This window comes from Cylas formicarius, unplaced genomic scaffold (assembly GCF_029955315.1).
Source record: "Cylas formicarius isolate icCylForm1 unplaced genomic scaffold, icCylForm1.1 PGA_scaffold_10__41_contigs__length_53128322, whole genome shotgun sequence".
Classification (NCBI taxonomy): Eukaryota; Metazoa; Arthropoda; class Insecta; order Coleoptera; family Brentidae; genus Cylas; species Cylas formicarius.
The window spans coordinates 38621650-38644331 of NW_026844214.1; the positions used below are offsets into that span (position 1 = coordinate 38621650).

The 22682-nt window shown below is 33.0% G+C and overlaps 2 protein-coding genes across 4 annotated transcripts; both read right to left on the reverse strand.

The window, feature by feature from the left end:
• Positions 1–280: 280 nt before the first annotated feature.
• On the reverse strand, positions 281–8942 carry LOC132706668 (protein transport protein Sec23A). Of its 2 annotated transcripts, XM_060678180.1 has the most exons (14): positions 8811–8942; positions 8448–8726; positions 8139–8394; positions 7839–8032; positions 7487–7722; positions 3471–3641; positions 2618–2760; positions 2257–2468; positions 1976–2176; positions 1588–1739; positions 1358–1532; positions 989–1210; positions 747–770; positions 281–504 (listed from the first exon to the last, which is right to left on the reverse strand). In XM_060678180.1, the coding sequence occupies exons 2-14, from the start codon at positions 8724–8726 to the stop codon at positions 415–417; spliced, it is 2355 nt and encodes a 784-aa protein (XP_060534163.1). In that variant the 5' UTR covers positions 8811–8942; the 3' UTR covers positions 281–414. The 2 variants fall into 2 exon arrangements, with proteins under 2 accessions (XP_060534163.1, XP_060534243.1); XM_060678260.1 differs by lacking the exon at positions 747–770.
• Positions 8943–9689: 747 nt separating this feature from the next.
• LOC132702308 (lipase member K-like) lies at positions 9690–22659 on the reverse strand. 2 transcript variants are annotated; one of them, XM_060670871.1, is made up of 5 exons: positions 22443–22659; positions 19436–19698; positions 13215–13391; positions 12226–12458; positions 9690–10262 (listed from the first exon to the last, which is right to left on the reverse strand). In XM_060670871.1, exons 1-5 carry the CDS (start codon positions 22529–22531, stop codon positions 9765–9767), a joined length of 1260 nt encoding a protein of 419 aa, XP_060526854.1. In that variant the 5' UTR covers positions 22532–22659; the 3' UTR covers positions 9690–9764. The 2 variants fall into 2 exon arrangements, with proteins under 2 accessions (XP_060526854.1, XP_060526845.1); XM_060670862.1 differs by lacking the exon at positions 22443–22659 and having other exon boundaries at positions 19436–19994.
• Positions 22660–22682: the final 23 nt, after the last annotated feature.

Consider the following 22682-nt stretch of genomic DNA (forward strand, 5'->3'; position numbering starts at 1 on the left):
TTGTCTTTTGTGCGTCAAAGGAACTTTTAGTCATTCTAAGCCAAGTTGTAAGAAAAATATATGAAACATGAGAAAAAGTAGAAAATAGGGGGAAGGTTACTATTAATTCACCACTCATAATTCTCTCTTTATATTAGTTTCCATTTTCTAGACATTTTTAAATAATTATATTACTGGCTTACACCAGTTTTTGTTTCTGTTTCTAGAGAAAACCAAATCCTATTTAAAAATACATGTTAACATAAATAATATTTAATTTTATAGTCTATAACAAAATTAGAAATCTTCATAAGAAACTGTTTAATTTCACAATGTCCTTTTTGCAAAATATAATAAACTGTTTAAAAAAAAATACATTCCATATTACTTATTCCTAGCATAAACACTGAAAACCCTATAACAAGGTAAGTTTCATTAGGCTGTTGAAGAAACTGCCAGTTTTTTCAAATGGTCCATAAATACTTGCAAGGACACATCGTCGGTCAGTACCGGAGCTCCAGCATCCTAAATAAAAAATATATACATGTATACTATGAAATAATGATGAAAAAAAAAATGTACCAAAATAATACAAAATTGAATTCGACCAAAGGAAATGAAGAAGGAAAACATTTAATAACATGTGAAGGATGTATCTGTTAATGGTAGACAAAAAGCATTACCAAAGTAACTATATATAAAATTTGTATTTCAACCATCACCAGTTAGACACCCAAACCACCAAAACAAAAACAAAAAACATTTACCCCATTAGGACCTGTCATAATGGCCTATACCGCAACACATGAAACAAAAATGCAAATTTAAATTTCAAATTACCACCACACCTCATCGAAAATTTAATAAAGGACTTGTTTTAAATCTTGTCCTTCTGAATATGGAAAATTGACTACAAAATAATTAACTATGCTATGGACACAGGAACCAAATCAAACAAAAACTTTCTCCTGCCACACAAACTTAGGGAGGGTTTTCAAAAACAACCTACCCCTCCATATGAGTACATGTTGTTATGCGTTTGGCTCGGGTTAACTTTGGACAGCAGGAATCTGGCTTGGGAGCCTCCTTGTTCCGTATCTATATACCGAGGCATGGGGAAACGGGTTTGTAGAATTTCTTGAGCATCATCAACTGGTGCTTGCAAGAGTTGCCTAAAATTATCATATTCCGGCATGTCTTGGTATTTTAAGTTTCTCCATTGGGCTATAGTCTACAAAACACAAATTTTTTAATGACTATTTAATGAAGCCCACAAAAAGACGTTAGGTAATTAGGTAAAAAATGTAAAATCCATATTTATAATGTTAAATTTTTTCAGAGACATATTGTTTCTGTGAAACAAGACACTACTACATACTTCTCCATGGAAAATCAATATCTGAAAGAAGGTATCCATAAGCAAAATTCTATCCGGCTGTATGGAGCTAGTATCTAACAGAACAGGTTCTGGCGGGCCATTAAAGCTGTAACTATATAATATTGGTTGTATCATTATCAAAGATTGTGTTAAATCTTCTCTCATCAACATATGCCTAAAAAACAACGCAGGGGTATGCTGTCTCGAAAGATATGAAATTAGTAAACTACCTGTAAAATGAAGTTTCATCTGGCGAATTATTAAACACCTGCAAAAATTGAGACCTTCGAAGATGGTACATAAACTGCGGATATAAACTAAAATTCTCACTAAGCCTGAAAGATGCCGGATCATCTTTGTTGTATTCTCCGAATTTCTGACACTGAAAATGCACAGAATATTTTTATTCTATTTATCTAAATCTCTACATGACATTTTTCTTTCTCTTTTCAGACCTTTTAATTAAATCCCTTATTTCAAATCTAATCAAAGGAATGTATGTAACATCCTTAAGGTGTCTGTATAGATTTTATTAAAAGCGACTTTTAGAAAAATCATTTTAAGGTTTAAGTTTAAGGTTATTTCAGCAGCTTCTACTAATTTGTATTAAATTCTTACCAAACGAATAAGCATTCTATCGACCCATCTTAGCACGTCAGGGCTCTCGTCAGTTTCAGCCCTGTACACCGCCATACGAGCCATGATTACAGCAGCACATTCTTGATCAAAACCGGAGCTGATGTGATGTATATTTGCTGTCGCATCTGCCCAATTTCTTGCTATAGTCGTGACTCGAATTTTTCGTTGTCCACTTGAATGCTAAAATTTTCATTTATTGTTGAGCTTTGCATGGGATAGGTAAAAAAGTCACGACGTGACTTTATTCTATGATAATTTACCTGATATTGGGTGATGAACTGAACACAGCCTCTTCCACCTTGTGGAATTGGTGCTGAATGCTGATTGACTACTTCAAAAAACAAGGACAGGGTAGTGCTTGGCGTGAATGTGCACATTTTCCACTGAACTGTGTTGCCCATTCCAATCTCGGTATCCGCCACTAAAGGGCTTTTCACATTTAAAGAAACACAGGAGCCTATACCACCTTGAACTAAAAACAAACAGATGACCAATACAATTTATTTTATCAAAAAATATATTCTTTTATACTTAATCAGAAGTCAAACTGTAAAAACTTCAGATTTTTAGATTCTTAAATGTTGGACTTACAATTCAGAATATCAACTTGCAAAAACTTACTTTTTAATTCTCTAGAGCATTTAACTTCAGTTGTACCATTGAAAGCCATTTTTAATTCATTTTTCTGATCTTTTGCAAAAACGCGCTGGAATGTCTGCTTGAATAATGAAGAGTTGAAAGAATCACCCATCACCATGTGCCCTCTATATAGGAACAAACGAAAAACATTATTAAAGTATGAAAATTTCCATTATAAAGTGAAATAAAGGCAAATCATAAATTTTCAGGACAAATTAAATACAGTAATTTAATAACATGTGCCACTGAAAATACGCAAATCATAAATTTTTAGGAAAAATTAAATACAGTAATTTGATAACATGTGCCACTGAAAATACACCAACACTTTGTGTGGTAAGACAACATACAACAAAAAATGACAAGGCGCAATGAAATGGGTCTGTGGCTTTTAGTTTTAGCACCCTTACGATTATAAAACTTAATTCTACTAATAATTTGTATATAGCAAGTTATGCAAGAAGTTGATAAACGCGGCTTTAATAGTGAGTAATTTGGCAGAGCAGAGTAAGTGGGTACATTTTTGCAAAGCAGCTCAAAATATTGACTTAGTGGTGTGTGACATAACCGTCAGATCTGACAAATGTCAAAAAATCATGACTAAAGTCTACTGAAAATAACCAATCTCTCCCAAACCCTGACTCACTCACACCAAAAAAGCCTGAAGTGGAATAATGAAGATAACTTTCGATCCACTTGATACTTGCATTAATTATATTTACATATTACAAATTTATACACATTATATTATCTTTTGGAATAGGGATGGAAAAGTATTTTTTTTAATTTTAATTTAGAATAAGAACAAAAAGGACACTGAACTATGCTCCCTTACCCAGTGGAGTTACAGCACTGTTTCATTTCCATAAGTCCAGTTTGGTCTAAGGCACACGAATAAATATCTACACAGTGGCCATTGGTTGCAGCTCGCATAGCAAGATTCTCATAATGTTTAATTGCTTTTTTCATATATTTCGCATTATCCTTATGAATGTCGTGGTGCGACCTACAAAAAATTAATGCAATATATATATTATAGGTGATAGCTTTATAGTTTAAGAGCTTGACTATGAATAATCGTTAATGAAGCTACCCCGGGTTCGTCGCAAAATAGTTTAATGTGAATTGGTTAACAAAGTGAAATAAAAAAAACGCCCTCACTGCCTTTTCAACAGGTCACTTGCTGTCAAAATATATGTTTTTGGTTTTTATATCGGGACTCTGTCTAATCACCCACGTCCGGCAGGTCCATCCTACTAATATTTTTCACATCCTCCCCGGGCAAACAAAATTCACGTTCTTATAGGAAAATATACTGAACTTGTCGCCGAAGACAGTTCCATCAGTTGTTTGAATTTCATACGCGCGTGGACTTCCTTCACGTCCAGTATAGATTTCGGTGACTTACAATTTTCCGCTGGAGTCTGGACACGTTTTGTTCTTATAGAAGTACTACTGAGGTGCACAGTCTGTAACTGTGGAAGGTAGTCTGTGCCCCACTTTGTCCAGAACCTTGATATTAGCTGTTCTTGTTTCGATAAAGGTCTGTTCACCATTTCAGGACACCTAATATTGCTGATAAAACTTCTAACATAAGTAGTTATTCTTACTACCTTTTCATTTTTTTTGTACTTTTCCACATCAAAAAGGGGTTCAAAACTAGTTAACTTTTCTTTTGTGCTGGTTAATAAACTGGTTGTCTGACGCGCGAAGCTGTTAACATCAGCAACAATACTGTTCGGACATGAGGTTCTATCCTCCTTTAACCAAGGTGGACCATGAAATCAGATATCACATTCAATCCATATAATAACCCCTCTTGTAAGTAAAAGTGGTGGATTTTCTTTTCCTGGGCAGTATTTCCAAACATCCCTGGTGATTTTCATGATTTCATTCACACGATTTTGAATATAAGGTTTCAATCCAATATAAAGTTGAGCCTGACCATAGTAAAACATTTTTAATATTAAAATTTGAGTTCTGTGAAATGTAATTTCCTAATCTTGCTGCACATAGCGCTGCGGTTAAGTTCTAGTTTCAGTGAGGCGAGATCGTTGTCTCTTCTTTAACTCATAGGAGCCATTCAATTGTTTGATATTAAGAATTTTACTTTTCGTTCCTCAATTGCACTGCTCCGTACGCCTGTGGATACGCGTCAGCAAAGATGTGTAATGCTGATCCCATAATTTGTCTAGTTTCATCAAATAGCATTAGCATCTTCACAAGAATCTGCAGTTCCAAAATAATCATTCACATAAAATAATTGGCCCAATTTTTTAGCTGTTTTCTTTCAGGTGATCTGGTTGGTTGGATAAGTGCTTCTTAAACGTAGCAGCTAACAGAAACGGGCTGGCGGTCACTCCAAATGTGACACGAATCCTACGATAAATGCAGACTTAAGGAGATTCTGGCTTTGATAAATTTGTCTCGTCCATTGGATTAGAAAATCCCAAAAAACAGTGAGTATGATCATCTTCGGCAAGCGTTATCTGGAGAAAAATCTTTTCGATATCTGCGATAAGTTCAATAGCACCCACTCTAAAGTTTATCAAAAATCTCAACAAATCAGGGACAAAATTATCACCGGTTAATACAAGTTCGTTTAAAGATGCGAATCCCGACGCATGCGCTGATGCATCGAAAACCACTCTCACTTTCGTTGTTTCCTTATCTTCACGGTAACTGCGGTATATAGTACCTTATTTTACTATTGGGTTGATGAGGCGCACTATGTACTCGCGTAAAGAGTTGTCGCACTCGATTTGTTTTCCGGTTCTTCGCTGTTTCGTTATTAAAATGTTCAAACGAGCAACAGCTTCTGCGTAGTTGGAGTCCAATAATATCGAATTATTTTTCCACACTGTAGTTTTTTCGCCGCAATTTATATCTACCGCCTCTAACGACCAAAAATGCTTAAGGTCCAAGTTGTCATAGGCTGCTCCTAGATTTAGCACGGATGTCATGTTGAAGTGCACAAAAAGGTCATACATATCGAAATTCTTTGATGATCCATGTAATGTCCAACCTAACTTTGGTTTTACCAGTGACGAGATTCCTATAGTAATCTGCACTAATAAGTAAAGTAATTCCACTTATTAGAGTTCTGTCAACGTAAATATCGGCTAATTGCTATTTCAGCGAAATATCACGTATTACCAGGACCGGCACCAACATATCAAAATAGATCTCCTGAACTTCAATAGCTGTTATTTTTTGGATTTCATTTTCGTATTGGCTTTTTAGATTAACTAGTACCCCATTACCCAGCGTTCCAAATCGATTTATTGATATTCTGTGATGTCCTACTACTGTCAACCCCAATGACCTCGAGATAGTCTCCTTTATAAACATTAATGGACTACTTCCCTCTATGACACCATGAACCATCCTTTCCTGACGATTGTCCTTAGGCAAAATGAAACCACGAGCTGTTTTCAAAAAAACGCCTCCTAACCCTTTCATAATAAACAAGGAAGCGGATTATTCGTTTTCTCGTTTGCATTTCATTTTTCTCGAGCGCATATTTGGCGCATAGGATGTTGGTTTTGCAGAATCTTGATGTGTGCCATGGCTGCGTACATCTAAAGCAACATCGCTTTTCTTTTAAAATATCTTTTTTACTTTTAATTTGTAAGTAGGCTTTACAGTCTTTAGTTTGATGCGAATCGTTTTTATAAAATAAACATTCATTTTTTGAAACAAACAATAAACCCGCAGCTGTAAATGAGCTTTCCTGTCCTTGGTTTTTGCTAAACACCTTTTCTTTTACATTTCTATTATCCCATCGTCCCTCTGGAGAATCTATATCGATTTTTATAAACAGCAGTAAGTCTCTTATTAAAATCGTGTGAACTGCTGCTTAATTCATTCTGACCCTCTGTCGCTAGTTGCTAATTCACCTAATACGTTTTGTTTATTAAAAGCTACTCGCATGTTATAGGGCCGAACTCTAAGAATTATTGACTTCACTATTGGTCCCGAGAAATTCCCAACATAGACAAGGATTTAATTATCCTGGTAGAAGTATTGTACAACTTCTCCAAAGAAACAATATCTCTTTCATTTCATTTCTTACCCGCGTTATTGAAAATAATATTTGAATGTAGGTGTTTCTTATTCTTTCCCTGTCAGCATATTGACCCCTATTGTTACTGGCGCTTTGCCAAACAAATACCATTTAAAAAAAAACTAACTTTGTAGCATCATTTAAACTGTGATTCTCGTGCACAGCTGCTCAAAACTGTTCCCAATTTAGTTAGTTCTATTTTAGGCAACCTTACAGACAAATGTCCTTGGGTGTTTTGTAGTGTTTTGTACATTACCAATATCAGAAGTATGAGATGTCGAATTTCTTACGGAAAACACTCGATTTCCCATTTCCAAACGTTGCCTACGGTCATATCAACATATTCCACAATTTTTTCTTCAATTCGCGCTACTAAGACGAGAAGTTCGTTAACGTTGATCTGCTCCGAGGTTATGACATCTTCAATAGTTTTCGCGAGCTTCGTTAAATTTGTGCGATAACTTTTTCAGAGTCCTAGGTCCATCTTTGTCGTTGGATTGCCATTCAACAAAGATCCACACAAACTATTTCCCTGGTTTCGGCACCAAAAATATTATTATTCGTTACTGAAGCTACATCAAAAAGGTACATCGTCAAAATTTTGTTTTTGTTTGTTATATTGACCCACTCTGTCTAATCACCTGTTGTTACATCCAGCAGGTCCATGGCACTAATATTTTTCACATTGACTAAGACGTTTATTAATTTATTTATTAATTGTTTATTATTATTTATTATTAATTATTTATTAATTTTTTTTGCTCATTATGTTACATTACACTCACCTTATTGGTTGCTTTAAATCATCATTGACCACTTGGCCTGGTCCTTGGGAACATGGACCACCTACAAATAACATCACCCTAGCACCTGTGTTGGGATAAGCACCCTCTAATAAGCCAATAGCAATTGAAAGGGCAACTCCGGTCGAGCGTAAATAACGCTTCCCTTGAGGAACAGGCCAGGGGTCTCTTTGCAGTTCCCCAATCAGGTCAGTAAGATTCATTTCACAATTGGATACCTAATGAAATAAATCATTAATTAACTAGCAATTTATTTTTTTTAACTTTTAAGTAATATGCAAAAGAAAGGAAGATTTTTTGGATTATTGCGCTTTAATTCCATTAACATACATACTGATTGTATAAACCTATTAGCTGGTGGAACTGGAGGTTGCACGGGTTGCCCTGTTACTCCAGGCCTCATATTTGGTTGTTGCATAGCCTGAGGATTAACAGGCACCTTTCCAATCCCTAACATGTCCTGGAGTTGTTTTGCAGTCAGATCTTTTGTACCTCTAAATACATATGACTTGCTGCACCCTTCAGTACCTAACAAAACATTTTTTCTATAAAAAATCTTTCATTATGTGAGTTTAAAGAAATCTTTAACACATTTAGATCAAAAGTCTACAATAAAAAAAAATTAAGTACTCGCCTAATTCATGAACTTGAATCATCTTGCCAAACGTTATCAAACCCACTAGGGCATTGGGGGGAAGTAAACTCAAAGACATTTGCAGAGAATCTTTTAGAGCTCCTAGCTCCTCTTCATCCATACATGTATCCACCACAAACAAAAAAATTGGAGGTAAACACTGAGCTCTTGTGATAGTGTATTCGATACTTGAAAACATAGGCATTAATTCCGCAGGCTGATGTTGTTCGGAAATTGCCGCATATTGTGGAGGAAACTGTGTAGAAATGTATAAAGACGCATGCACCACCGTTAACTAATAAGACTTACAGGATTCCTTTGGAAGCAAAAATTGCAAACCCATAACTTTGCTCTGTAATCGACTTGGCAATAGGGATTCAAAATAGCCCTGCAATTATTTCTTGTACACAAAACGGGGTCATACTGAATAGGAGGAAGGTCAGGTCGCTCTTTAATAGGCTGGTACAAACAAGATAGGGGCACAACTAGGCGGGTGGCCTCAATTCGACTTGACGGCCATACATTCCAAGTAAAACGAATTCCGTCACGATCTTCATTTTGTTGTATGTATTCTTCATATGTAGCCATCTAAAATGAAGAAACATGATTAGTACACTAATAAATTACAAAAAACAAATGACAAACTATACTTTAACCAAAGGATATGCTTACCTTAAATTACGGACTTTGAAACTGAATTTAATTTCTTAAATACATGAGAAAAATAATCAAAAAGCTTTCAATTAGAATGCATTTTAAGAATTCCACGTCCACAGAACAGAAGACATTGCGTTCCACGTCAGGAACACCTTTGACCAAAAATTGGTAAATATAGCCAATAGATATTTTCCATGACGGGACTACAAGGGCATTGTAGAATTTGATTAAGCTATCAAGTTTCAAATCATAAGAAATACAAATCTCAAATTTCTGTTGCTGATTAAATGCAGACTTTTAACGAGAGGTAAATAAACGTTGACAGACACAGGCCACCATCTGCATTGCCTTGTTTAATTCAAGATAACTGAAAGTTGTAGCCGAATGATCTTGATAATATTCGCCATTGCAAGCAAAAGAAGAGCTGGAATTTGGTACATTAAAATGGACGATATTACCGACTCATTGCTTTTCATATTATTTTCTCCTGTATTTACGATTCCATGATTATGATTCGAAAGAAATCGCTAAAAGACATTTTGCAGACCAGCTTATTGTTAGGTATGTTGTACTTGCAGTTCACGTTTTTCTCGACATAAATTTTTATAATTATTATATATTATAAATTTTTAAAAATGATCAGATGTCTTTAGAAGCTTTATATACTTTAATTTCGAGCCGTTTTCAATTTAAAAAATAAAGAAAAAAATACTTTTCAAAAAGTCTTGACGGCATTCACCTTTCAACTTTTTATTGGAGTGGGCATCAGGGCTCAATAAAATCTCTCCGGTACTTATGTATGTTAATGTTGTTAATTCCAAATTTTTTTATAGTACTTTCCATGCCAAGACTTTTCCGAGATTCTCGACTTATAAGTAATTAAAGCAGTGGTTTTAACATGATTTATTATATATGAAATATATTTTATACATATTATCACAACTAAGGCACATTTTGATCTTTTTCTATCTAATTTTTCATAGTATAATTAGAGAGCACACGCATAAGGGGTTCATAAACCAATTCGTAAACATTCTTCCCAAAAACAAAGTCACCATGACTAAATTTTTTTGAGGGGACTTTCACCATACCGACAACATTAGGAAGGACTTCCGACAATCTTTCCACGTCTATATAACTGGTCAATTTATCATTCTCTGCGTAAATTAGATGCATCGGTACTTTTATTTTCTTTAAATCGTATTGCGGTGGATTTGGAGTACCGTACTGTCTCATATTCCCCTCGAGTCCATAGTCAAATTGTTGAAAATTTCCCTCGTTTTGTATTTCCTGGGCGTAGTGTAACGGCGTTTTGGTTGACGTACCTGCTGGATCGTGGCTTAACAATTTAGGCAACAGGGCCGTATTAAATTCGGATCCGTCGAAACCGGCCAGTGCGAATACCAAAGTATCACATATTTTCTTCGTGTATTTCTTTGTACATCCGTAAGATAGAAACCTTAAAACCTAAAAATAACGGACTTATTTGTAAAAATAAAAAATGAGAAAAATATGTTCCAGGAGCTCCCGAGTGAAACCACACAAATTTAAATTTTGACGGCCTATCTTTGTCGGTCTGTTATGGGAAAACTATGAATTGCAAAAATATTTTCAAGATGGCGGCTCATTTGGGTATACCGGAAGTAGGTGTTTACTTTCTTGTTTCAAATGGAAATGGAACGGAAAAAACACATTTTGTGTACAATATCCAAATCTAAATTTCCCGTTTCTGAAACACAACAATTTATGTATAAAATATGAAACCTTTAAAATTTTAGATATTACAACTTACCCTGAAAAATGGCCTGCCAAACAAACTCAGTAATTTCGATTATTACCCATGGAAAATGAAGAAACTGGCGAAGTTCATGTGTTTAAAATGGAAACCACCTCTTTTTATAATCCTATCTTATTCAGAATTAAATATTAGGTTAACTTTGTATTCGATTGTATATTCCCAATATTTATAGTATTCGAGATATTGCTGTTTACTTTTTTTTGCTTGGTCTGCTCTTAACGTTCAATTAAACTGAGTTAACCATAACGACTGGCAAGACTGGCGCAGGAGTAAAAAAAGACAAAAGTTTCAAAGATGTATCTTGTCAATTGCAATATAAAAAAATTATCAATAACCAAGCTTAAATAACTATAATAAGATAAACACAATGAGATTATTTGAATTATTTTTTCAAAGAAACTTTAACAGGCTATTGCAACATTATTTACAAATCTTTTGGATTCCTCTTGCGTCGGTCGTTGATGATTCGAACTTGCTGACGTTTCGCCAATCATGATGTTGACTTCTTCAGAGCTTAACTGAAACTGGCTCGCATTTTACTCTGTACCTGCTTATGTACTGTTTGAGGACAGCGGAGCTAAAAGAGTGCATGAACATTGTCTCGGATGACTGATTCCCATATTCCCAAATCATATATAGCTAGATGTTTTAACCAGAACATGCGATAAACTTGGAATTCGGAAGCGAAATAAATATAATTTGCATTTTTGACATAACCTGATAAATATCTCAAAAACGGTAAAATTTAGATGCACGAAATATATCTATAATTTTGTGTGGAATCCAAAAAGCAATAATATATAGACTGTTCCATTTAAAATAAGAAAGTTGACACCGACGTCCGGTATATCTGGATGTGCTGAAATCTTGAACATTTTTTAGCCGGATTATCCTCACCAATTAATTAATTAATTGCAAATTTTTGCTACTTATAGTTTTCCCATAACAGATCGATGAAGTTTTCCCGCGATGTACGATGTTGTAGGCATCTGTAAAGTATTCTGAAGATACTTTTTTGTCTATATCCGCAAGTTAAGGAGCAAATAGTGGAACTTTGAGTAAAGTTAGTTTTTAAAGGACTGGCCGCAGTATCCGGCCAGAGCTGGCGCTCTGTAAATGTACCGGGAGTACTAAGATACCCTCATCTGTATTTCTGAAAGTATTAGCTTCATGTCTACGGAAAAATTTACCAAATAGACCATGAGAAATTACTATAAATTATTTTCAATTTCCTAGAACCTTTTCTAGACCAATTCAAAATTTTAAGTTGAAAGATAACATAACGTTACCCCTAGCGTCTAGTATCAATTGTATATATTTTTTTTATTTCAAACGGGACCAATAACTCGTTTGATTTGGAGAACCACATCCGGAGTTTCGCAAATTTAAATATAAACAGATCAAACCCTCGTTTACTACTTTATTTTAGCAGTAAGTGGTTCAAACGAAAAAATACATAATTTACATAAGACTATGGATGATGGCATTATTTCTGATACATCTTCCCTATTAGAAATTTTGTGCGAAAATTTATAATATTTTTTGCTTTGACTACACGGTTAATACTTTCAGAGATACAGTAGAGAGCTATTATTTGGTGGGACATCCAATGTATCTTTTACATTACCTTACCTTACTGTTAGGAAGAAATATTTTTACTCCCAGATTTTTCAGCACCCAATTAACGTCATTAGCAAACGGTGCCAAATACTTGATGGGGCTTTGCGCGTGCGTCATATATGCTGTCGGAGCCATTGCTACAATGAGCTTCAAGTTTTTTGCCATTTCGGGTAACACTGAGGAAAAAACGAAAGCCATCGTTGTGCCCATCGAGTGTCCAATGTAAATTATTTCCCCGGGTTTTTCTGTAAGACATGCATTAAGTATATCATACATATAGTATCCAAGTTTGACAAACGCCCGATTTGTCACGAAACATTGCGATTTTTTGATTTATTCGGAAATGAGATATTCAATTGCTTCTCTGCATCCCCAATTTCAAATTTAAACGACTTCGCATTTCGATTAACAAAGAAGCAATAGCGCGCACTTAATTTGGTACGCCATGTATGAAAACCAGCAATTATCTTTTCAAATTCTGTTTAGCGGAGTATCAATTACATAAAATTAGCAGTTGTGCGTCATCGATCGGTTTGACAAACAAATTAAATTGTACTTTTCTACGATTACATCTTGCTGAACAACTTTCATAAATAACAAATAACGGGCAAATAAAATGAAATATACAGTGTGGCCAATTTGAAATAAAGACACGCCCGTGTATTTTCAACTGTTTTCGAATGCTCTTGTTTGAAATGGTAAGCATCAAAAACGGCAACCTTTGACAAATTTTCGTAATTTAATTTTTATTTTCGAAAAACTTTAAAATTTATTTTCGTTCGCTGTTTGCCATAGGCAACTATTTCAAAAATCATTTAAATTTTCAGCGCCATTATTATCAGATTTCAATATAAAATAGTATATTATACGACATGGTTGATAACTTATAATAAACGAGTGCCTGAACAAGTCAAAACTAACCAACGTGAAAATATAAAAAAAAACGTACTTATCTAGGTAAACAACAAAATAATTACCAAGTTGTTCATCATAGAACTTACTTGTAATATTCGAAATATGATAAAGGATCGCCGGCAAATCTTTGGTTCCCATTTCATGCCAACTGAAATTCCAGAACTGAACGGTGTTGACGTTTAAAGACACATGACCTCGGGCGTAAGTGTTGCCTCTTGAATTACCCATCCAAACATCGTATCCTTGATCAGCCAATAGAAACGCTAAACAAAACATTATCGCGTTAATACTAATACTAATAATGCCTTTCTCATTAAATTTCATAGAGGTTTCAGGAACCTCACATCAGTATATTATGCAACAAGTTTTCTAAAAGACACTTTAGTGACGAACGAGTATTTAATAAACGTTTTAATGAGTGACGTGATGGCAAACACCAAAACACCATAAATATCTACAGAAAATATCCGATCGCTTCCGAACCTTGACTAAAGTCCCAGAAACTCCCCAATCGTTTCGCGGCATTATGTAATAAGGACTGACGTTTTAAAGTGATTCCCTGCGGAGCAGTAGTAGAAGTAGTAAAAAAAGTGGAGAAGCATATGAGAGAACCGAAAATAATATTTTTTCTAAAATAGATTCTGGCCATGATCTATCACCGCATCTTACATTAAAAAGTTTTGTACAATCTAAAAATGTAATAATATCCAGGGTATAAACAAATTCGTTAGATATGCCAAAGCTCCAATGTCGTAATTATCATCATATCATCAATATATTCGTCATATACAGGGTGTCTCAAACCCGATGGCCTATTAAAAGTAGGTTAAAATGGTGGAATAAGAGTTAACGGCAATCCACTGAACAATCTGCGTTATGAGGACGATACAGTACTTCTCGCTGAAAACGTTGCGAGATCTACAAAATATATTGAATAGTGATCACAGTTAGTCAAGAATATGATCTGACACTCAATATTAGTATATGATTGTCACCAAAACTGGGGCGATCAATACACATTTCCATTTGGAAAGTGAAAAGCTTGAAAGGGTCAAAAGGTATGAGTACCTAGGTACAAGTATCGACTGCTCCATCGATTACTGTTTGGAAATTGAGAACGCCAGTGCATCCTTTATGAAGATCGAAAAACTTCTCTGCAGCCGCGAATACGGATGCTCAAATGTTATGTTTTCAAAGTCCTTTTATGTAGTGTAGAAGCTTGGACTCTCATCACATACTGGGAATACTGAAAAGAATGGAGAAAAATGTAAAAATCTTTCAGAAAGTGAAAAAGAGAAACCATCATGAGAGGTCCTAAATATCATATCCTGCAACTCATAATCCAGAGAAAACATTTAGGAAAAACATCTGTTGGAAGGAGAAGAATATCTTGACTCAGAAATCTGAGAAAATGGTTTAATGTCATGTCATCTGACTTAGTTAAGGCCGTAGCTTCCAAAGTAAAAATAGCGATTATGATGGGATTGGATTCTATGAAACATTCTCAAACTTTCTATATAAACATAAACATAATTTTTTAGAAAATTTTGCATAATCTTTCAAATATTTTAAATAACAATCTGAAATTTTGTTTGCTCCTTGCCAATAGAATGCAAATATACAAAATTATGCATATTTTGGAAAATATATCAATGTACAATAAATGTGAATTTTAAATGAAACCCCTGTATTTTATTGCGGCAATAAAAAAACATTCATTTTTTATCTAAAGATATTGTATCATACCATATATAATTTAAACCGTTGAGTTAAAAGCAAAAAAAATGAATGATACAACCTTTAAAAACTATAATCTACTATAAATTTTATGTATATCCTATATACGCAAACAAATATACAAAATACAAAAGTTGTAAAGATTGTTATAATGCACAATTGAACATTATTTTAAAGTTTACAGAGTGCCTTAAAAAACGTGACGAATAAAACATACATTATTTAAATCGAATACCCTATTTTTAAAATTTGTTTTGAATTGCTTTTAAAATTCATTCACTCTTTTATTAATAATACATACCCAAAGCTAATAGTTCTTGTAATATTTTATTTTTTCTAAAAAAAATACTAGTTTTCACAAAAATTTACGATAGCGCTATTATTTTTTAAACCTTAAACCTTTATTCGAAGATGGCGTAAAAAATATATGCGGAATTTTAATTAGAAGCTACAGGGTGTTCAACATAAATGAATATATTTGGATCATTTTAAATTGAAAAATCTTGATGGCATACCATATATCTTATTATTATCTCTGAAAGATTTTACAAAAACCTACTAAAACTTTTATTTTTAATACTTTGCTATTTATTTTAACTTTTCCAATATTAACCCTTCTTTCTGTCGAAGAGTATTGGTATAACATTAGTTTGCTATGACAAAATAACATTGTCAATCGTTTACCTGTCAACTGAGTAAATAAATACATAAAATTTATTGTGGTGTCAATAAATTCAAACAAAAAACTATGATGATTTACACACTGGGTGTTGCGGAAAAAATACTTTGTTGCCCTCGAGGCGAAATCCCTGATATCAACTAGACAATGTCTATAGTGTTTAATGGAACGCTTTGGTGCCAGTGGTAATACTAAATATGAAAAAAGAAAAGTGGTAATTGGAAATATTACTTCAATTGCAAGATAATCTCAAGTTCAGCAACCGTTAAGTGGTTAGCTTATGTGATCCCAATCAACCGTTAAGCGCACGACTAGAAAACACAAATAACATCCCTTCCTTATAGAACTACCCCTTCTTGATTTCAAACAGATGGAATAGAAGCCGATAAAATAATGTTATCCGATGGAGCAGTAATAGTGCAGTTAATCGTCATAACATGTATTATTCAACAGTTGATTGAAAATCATTGGTTACTTAATGGGTAGTGTAGAATAAAACAAGTTCTTCAAGAAGTTGATAACAGTGAGATCCAGCATATATGGTTTCAGCAATACCGAATTGCCACCGAGAAGTTCGAGAAATTTTGAATAATTATTACCCACAGAAATGGATCGGCAATGCCTTAACACCACTAGATCTCCTTTTGTGGGGATATATACCAGAGATAAGAAAAATAGGATCCGGGACGAGTGCAAGAGAATCACACCGTTTATGCTAAGGACCGCTCAAGAAACGAAAAAACTAAACATGTGTAGGGCATATTTTTGAACATTTATTGCGCCATAATATTAATTACAAATAAGATAAGTTAATTTGTAGTAATAGATATTTAATATTATTTACTTTTTCTGGGAATTGTAAATTTAGCCGTTATTTTCTAACTAACCAAAATTGATAATAACTGTCTATTGCTTTATCTAAAGTTCCAACAAAGTTCGTTCTCCTGTTCATTTTTTAATCCTAACATAGCCCTGTTAGCTAATAGTTTTGGCATTACCAACTAATGTTATTGCAATAGTCTTAGCCAGAAAGAAAGATGAATATTGTAAAAGTTAAATAAATAAATAATAATAATAATAATAAAATAAATCGCAAAGTATTAAAAATAGGTATATGCAAGAAATCCAATATTTTTGTTAGAAAAATTAAAATATAAGAAAAACTATTGAGTTTAGGTATGTATTATTAATAAAATTAATATAATTAAAAAAAAACGAATCCAAAACAAAATTTAAAAATACGGTGTTTTATTCGTTACGCTTTTTTGAGCCACCCGGCATACTTTAAAATAATTTGTAATTGTGGATCCCAACAATCTTTACAACTTTTGTTTTTACAATTTTCTAATATCTTTTGAAGCCAATAAAATAATGATCTTTGCTCTATCGTTGACTCATTCTGTAATTAAAAACATGCAAATCAGGCGAATTAATTACACTCCAATTTCTTCATTTCAACAACCCCTCTCAGATTTTGATAAAATATGAAAAAGAATCAAACTTTTTGGAAATAATTATTTGGACAGACGATTACACTACAAATAGTTTTTACCTCCAAGATAGCTCAAGAGAATTAAGAGAGTATATTGCATAGAGCTTTAAAATTGTTCATACAATTTTAAAATACAAGGTGTTAAAGAAGTACGCTGCTAAACTTTAAGAAACGATTCCTTGCGTGATTTTAAGACAAAAATTTCATATAAATTTTGCTCTTGAAAATGGTTTTCAATTACGGCGTGAGGATTTTTATGGAAGTTTATTTTTGAGTTACGGGAAAAACCTGCCTAGTCAATAAAAACCTTGGATTTTGCACTAACTTATTTTGTGTAAATCAATACAAAGCCACTCTTAGTGGAAAATCCCTTGGCAAAAGGGTATGAACTTGTTGCATATGATAAGGGTAAAGTTGTTGATCTTTTAAAATTTGCGATACTAATGCATGGGTAACGTTTAATTCGGTTGCAACTTTCCTCGTGCTAGTTTCTGGGTCTTCTTCAATAGCATTTATGCTTCCTCTATCTGAACCGTTCTTACTGTTCTTAGTTTCCCGCTAGGACTAGTAAACCTCTTAAAACTACCCGTTTCACCAAGTCTGGAATGAATATTAACAAAAAGTTGTCTGTTAGGATATGTTTCTTGATACATGCGGTTTGCAGCGCGATCATTACCATGAGCCATTCCATACACGAAGTGTATATCGGCCATTTCACGGTTTGTGAAATGAACCATTTTCACCAAGACAAACACATAATTTTTAAATAAACTTTCAAAAACCAGTAATAAATTAAAATAAATAAGAACTAAAAGATCAGATTTTCACGAAATTATATATTATGACATGACAATTGTTTCGACAACACCGTGTCTTTATCAAATGTCTGCAAAATAAGGTTTTTCCCAAATACATAAAATTGAAAATCAACAACAGAAGTCACGAAACAATTGTCATGTCATAGTATATAATTTCGTGAAAATCTGAAGTTTTAGTTCTTATTTATTTTGATAAATGGATTTTCATCAAGTAAAAGCCACCTCAGTTCAATTTTTGAAAGAAGCTGAAATTGGTTTCTTGGCTATTTGGTATTTTAAATTGCTTCTACGTTGCCGAATATGTTCCCAAAACATTTGGTTTTTTAACAAATGTCTGCAAAATAAAGTTTTTCCCAAATACATAAAATTGAAAACCAACAACAGAAGTCACGAAACAATTGTCATGTCATAATATATAATTTCGTGAAAATCTGCACTTTTAGTTCTTATTTATTTTGATAAATGGATTTTCATCAAGTAAAAGCCACCTCAGTTCAATTTCAGTAATAAATTGTTAAATAAACTTTTAAAAACCACCAGCAAACAAACCAAGTGCAATTTTTTTTATAAATTTGACAACTGTCATGTTGTTGTTATCAAGAAATGAATTACTATCGTTTAGCAAAGCTCAGTTTGCCACTTTAGGATTTTTTGATTGGTAAATTGTCGATTAAATTGCTAGTTTAATTAAAAAAAGTACATTTAAAAATGATGATGTAGTTGCAAGTTTTAATCAATAAAAATAAAGCTAAAAAGGACCGCGTGAATGCTAATTGAAAATTATAAGTGTCGTCGCAAAACAAGTACGGGAGATTATTACAAATTATACTTATTTCTTTTTATGGGCACTAGTCATAACATTACACGTGCCAACTTTCAAATAGAGCGAACTTTACATAAAAATTAACATTGCAAAATTTCATTTGGGTTATAGTAGATGCATTTAAATGGTTTTTATTTTTTTTAAGCGAAAACCGTGCGTCGCACGAAAGCAAGTTCATGCACCAAATTTGCTCTAAATTAAATGGGAATTTTAAAAATAATTTTTGTTTTTAGAAAAAGCAATGAAGCAAATGAAGCTGATGTATTGTTCGAGCAGACGTGGCCACGAGGCAATGTCTCAAATATTTTAAGGCCATAGTCTCCTGCGCCCTCAATCCAATTTTTATAAGCCTATCTTTATCCAGTCTCCACTTTCTCCAATAATGGTCTGTTATTAAATTGCACAACTTCAATTGAACTCAAGAATTTGATACCTTAAAATGAATGTTTTGATAAATTTCAATTTATTAAAAATGTCATGAATTTAGGTATAATCTGATTTTACAACAAACATTTATTTTAATCGTGTCATAAAATGTAATATTGGATAGGCAATCCAATTTGAAAACATACTACCTGGATAACTTTAGCTACCGCTTTTGGTAAAACGAGTGTAATATGCTAATAATATTAAAAGTTAAATATTCTACTATATTATTATTAATCGTTTCATTACTTCTATTCGAAGACAAATACAGTCAGAACGATTTTAAAACGAAAAAAATTCGGTTCAATCGGTTTTAAGAAAATTTTTATTACCCAAGGCATTGTTTCCGTCGTTGACAATCCAATCGATGCTACTGCCCAGCAATCCGTGCTGAAGAAAAATAGGTTGTCCGCCAGTATTCCCCTGCTTGGTACCCGGGATACGATGAACTTTGGTCAGGTATCCGTCCTCAGACTCGATAACATGACTTTCTGATGGATATCCGTGTCTTCTGATGATTTGGGGCACGTCCAGATAATCGTCCGGGTCGAAATCGCAACTAATGGACCTTTTTAGTATTCCAAAACCATCGCATCTGTTAGAATGCGAGAACAAATTGGGCGACTTGATTATTCGGATCGTTTGGAGTTTTTGGAAGCGCGTCGAATGATGATATTTTTTCGGAAAAACATTGTCGGCTTTGGCCCGTCTTAACGAAACTGCGATATAGACTACGACAATGATCACAGCCGTTATTATATTTCTTTTCATATTCGACTTTTCGAAAAAATAAAAACCCCGATTCTCGAAATACGATTTTCAATATCTAAAACTAGAAAGCTCGTTACTCGGTAGTGACTATTTTTAATTTTGAGTTAGGCGTAGTGAATGCGTAGTTAGAGCAATTAGTTGATTGTCAGTATAAAGGTCACTTTAGAACAATAATTATTTTAATTGAAATGTCTTCCATTGGGTGTGTAGCAGTTAAATGGAATCTAACATTGTACTAATTGACTACATTGTTCAATGTCGATTTTTTAAAATCAAAATCGCTGCAACCATTTCACAATAGCGCTTCTATTAAACATCAAAAACTCCATTCTGGAACAATATTGACCCGAAAAATGTTCGCTACACCACTGGATTCACTACGGTTATAAATAGATAGACTCAAAATATAATAGAAAAATATACCTAAACAGTAAAGTTATAAATATTATTTATAGCAGCATTATTTAAATAACTTTGTCAGTGGATATTAAACCTGTATTTGCCAACGTTTCGTTGAACATGTTTTTGCTAATAAGAAGAATTGCATTAATGAAAATGAAAATCAAATAATAAAAAAAATGTGGGACCCATTTCAAATGAATAATGGTTTTCAATGGGTGGTTATTAACAACAATTAAGGTTATTGTTTGAAGCATATATAATAACAATAGAATAATAATAAATTCTCTTTTTTCATCATAATTTAGAATGATGGTCCCTAATAAACTGCCATCATTTAAATGAAATTATGTATTTATTTTTTTAATTCTGAACATTACCTGTACAACATTACAAATATTATACAACAAAAAATGTCCCTGCTTAAACGAACATATTAAAGTTGTGACGAAAAACAATTATTTCCTGAAATATTTAACACTACATAGCTAAAAAATTGGGATATTTACGATTAAGGTTAACTTTTATTATTGTTCGGAAACAGAATAACAAAAAATATATTGCCTAAACATTTGTAAACATTTGCACAACTACTTGTCAACTCAACTAATTTTTCACAACCGAATTGAAATTACATATTAAAAAACGGCGATAGAGAAGGCGCTAAGGCTCGACGCCAATTTGCGAGCTACTGGGTAAGGTATATTTCGGACCAGCTAAACCTTTAAGTCTTTTGCGTTAAATGCTTTGCTTATGGGAAATTACTTCTGGCAAATTAAAAAAAATATAGTAGGTCCTTGTATTTTGAACAAAAGTCTTCATGGGACAATTAGATTAGATAGATTAGTTCGGTTTTCAAGATATCGGTACTCAAAATTCGACAAAGGGCAATATTAAGAATCGTCCTAAAATTCTATCAACAGACGTTATAAATAAAAACATCACTTGTTTGATAAACTTGTTATGGGAGAATTCTCATTTATTTTATTATTTTTATTATAGTTCAAGTGTGCAAAATTATTGCACCTCGTTTTTAATCCATACCGATGTTCTGTATCTTCAAAATAAGCTTTTCTTGTATTTTTGTTATTTTTATTATCTAAATTAAAATTAAACGAGTATTAGTCACCACTGTAATTATCGTTTTTACATTATAGTTATATAAAATATGATCTAGTTTATACCAGCATTTTATTTCACTATTTTATACCATAAAAGAATTTTTTTTTGTTAATGTTGATGAAACTTAAATATTTCAAAAACCATCAATAAATCCAACAATTATGCAGTTGTTGTTGAAAAATTCAATACAATAAAATTATTGACATACAAATAATTCTGGACATAACGCCATCTACATATTTTACAAAATTGTCATCTAAACTAACCAAAACTAACCAAAATCTTTAGAAAGTTTTGAATTAAATAAAAAATTAGAATATTAAATTGTAACCTTTTACTTTTGGACTAAGATATGTTTTACTTAAATGAGTTTTGCAAAAATTTGGTCATACAGAACATCGGTTCAAAACGCAAACTTTTTAGTTGCAATAAAATAAACACATATAAATATTTTATAAAAAATGTATTTCACATTTAAAAGACCATACAACAATAACAATTGCATTATATCAATTTTGTTCAACAAATAAGATTTTTTTATTTAGAATAGGTTAAAATTTTAGGAAAAGTATTAAAATTCACCTTTGTCCAACTTTAAGCACCAATATCTCGAAAACTGGACAGAACGGAAAGGACTACAACACACTAATTTTTTTTTAAAATTAACCGAAAGCCATTTTCCATAAGAAAAGTGAGGATTCCTTTTGTAATCAATATACAAACTAGAATTTACTAATTAAAAACACTTTTTTCCAATCTGTTTACTTTAACGACTAGAGTCAAATTCCCTTTTTGGCAAATGACGATCGATTTTGTATTTTGTGAAGAGTTTTGCGAGATATTTCTGCTAGCTTTTTTGAATTATTTTGTTTGTTGGTGTCTTTGCAACCTGTTGCCAAAAAGGTTTAAATTTAACAATGGAAAGAAAGATACCAGCCACTACTAATTCGTATGTTTTGTTCCAACTATTCCAATTACTGCGAATACAACTTATTAATTTGCTATTGCAGAAATAGCTCAAAATTCTGATATAAACCAAAAACTTACATATATTTCGAACATGCGCAGAAAAAAATTCGCGCTTTTTCTCCGATGCTTTGGAAAATCAAACCCACATCGAGCGAATCTTGATCCATTGTTTGGCAGCGTTCATCGTTGGTATGTGCGTTTTTCACGTTAATTGTTGTAAAGCCGACTTTATGTCATGGTTTAACTGATACTGTTCACTCTGTTCTATCAATTACAGGCGTTGCCGAATATGTACTATTCGTTAACTGACGAGCACCT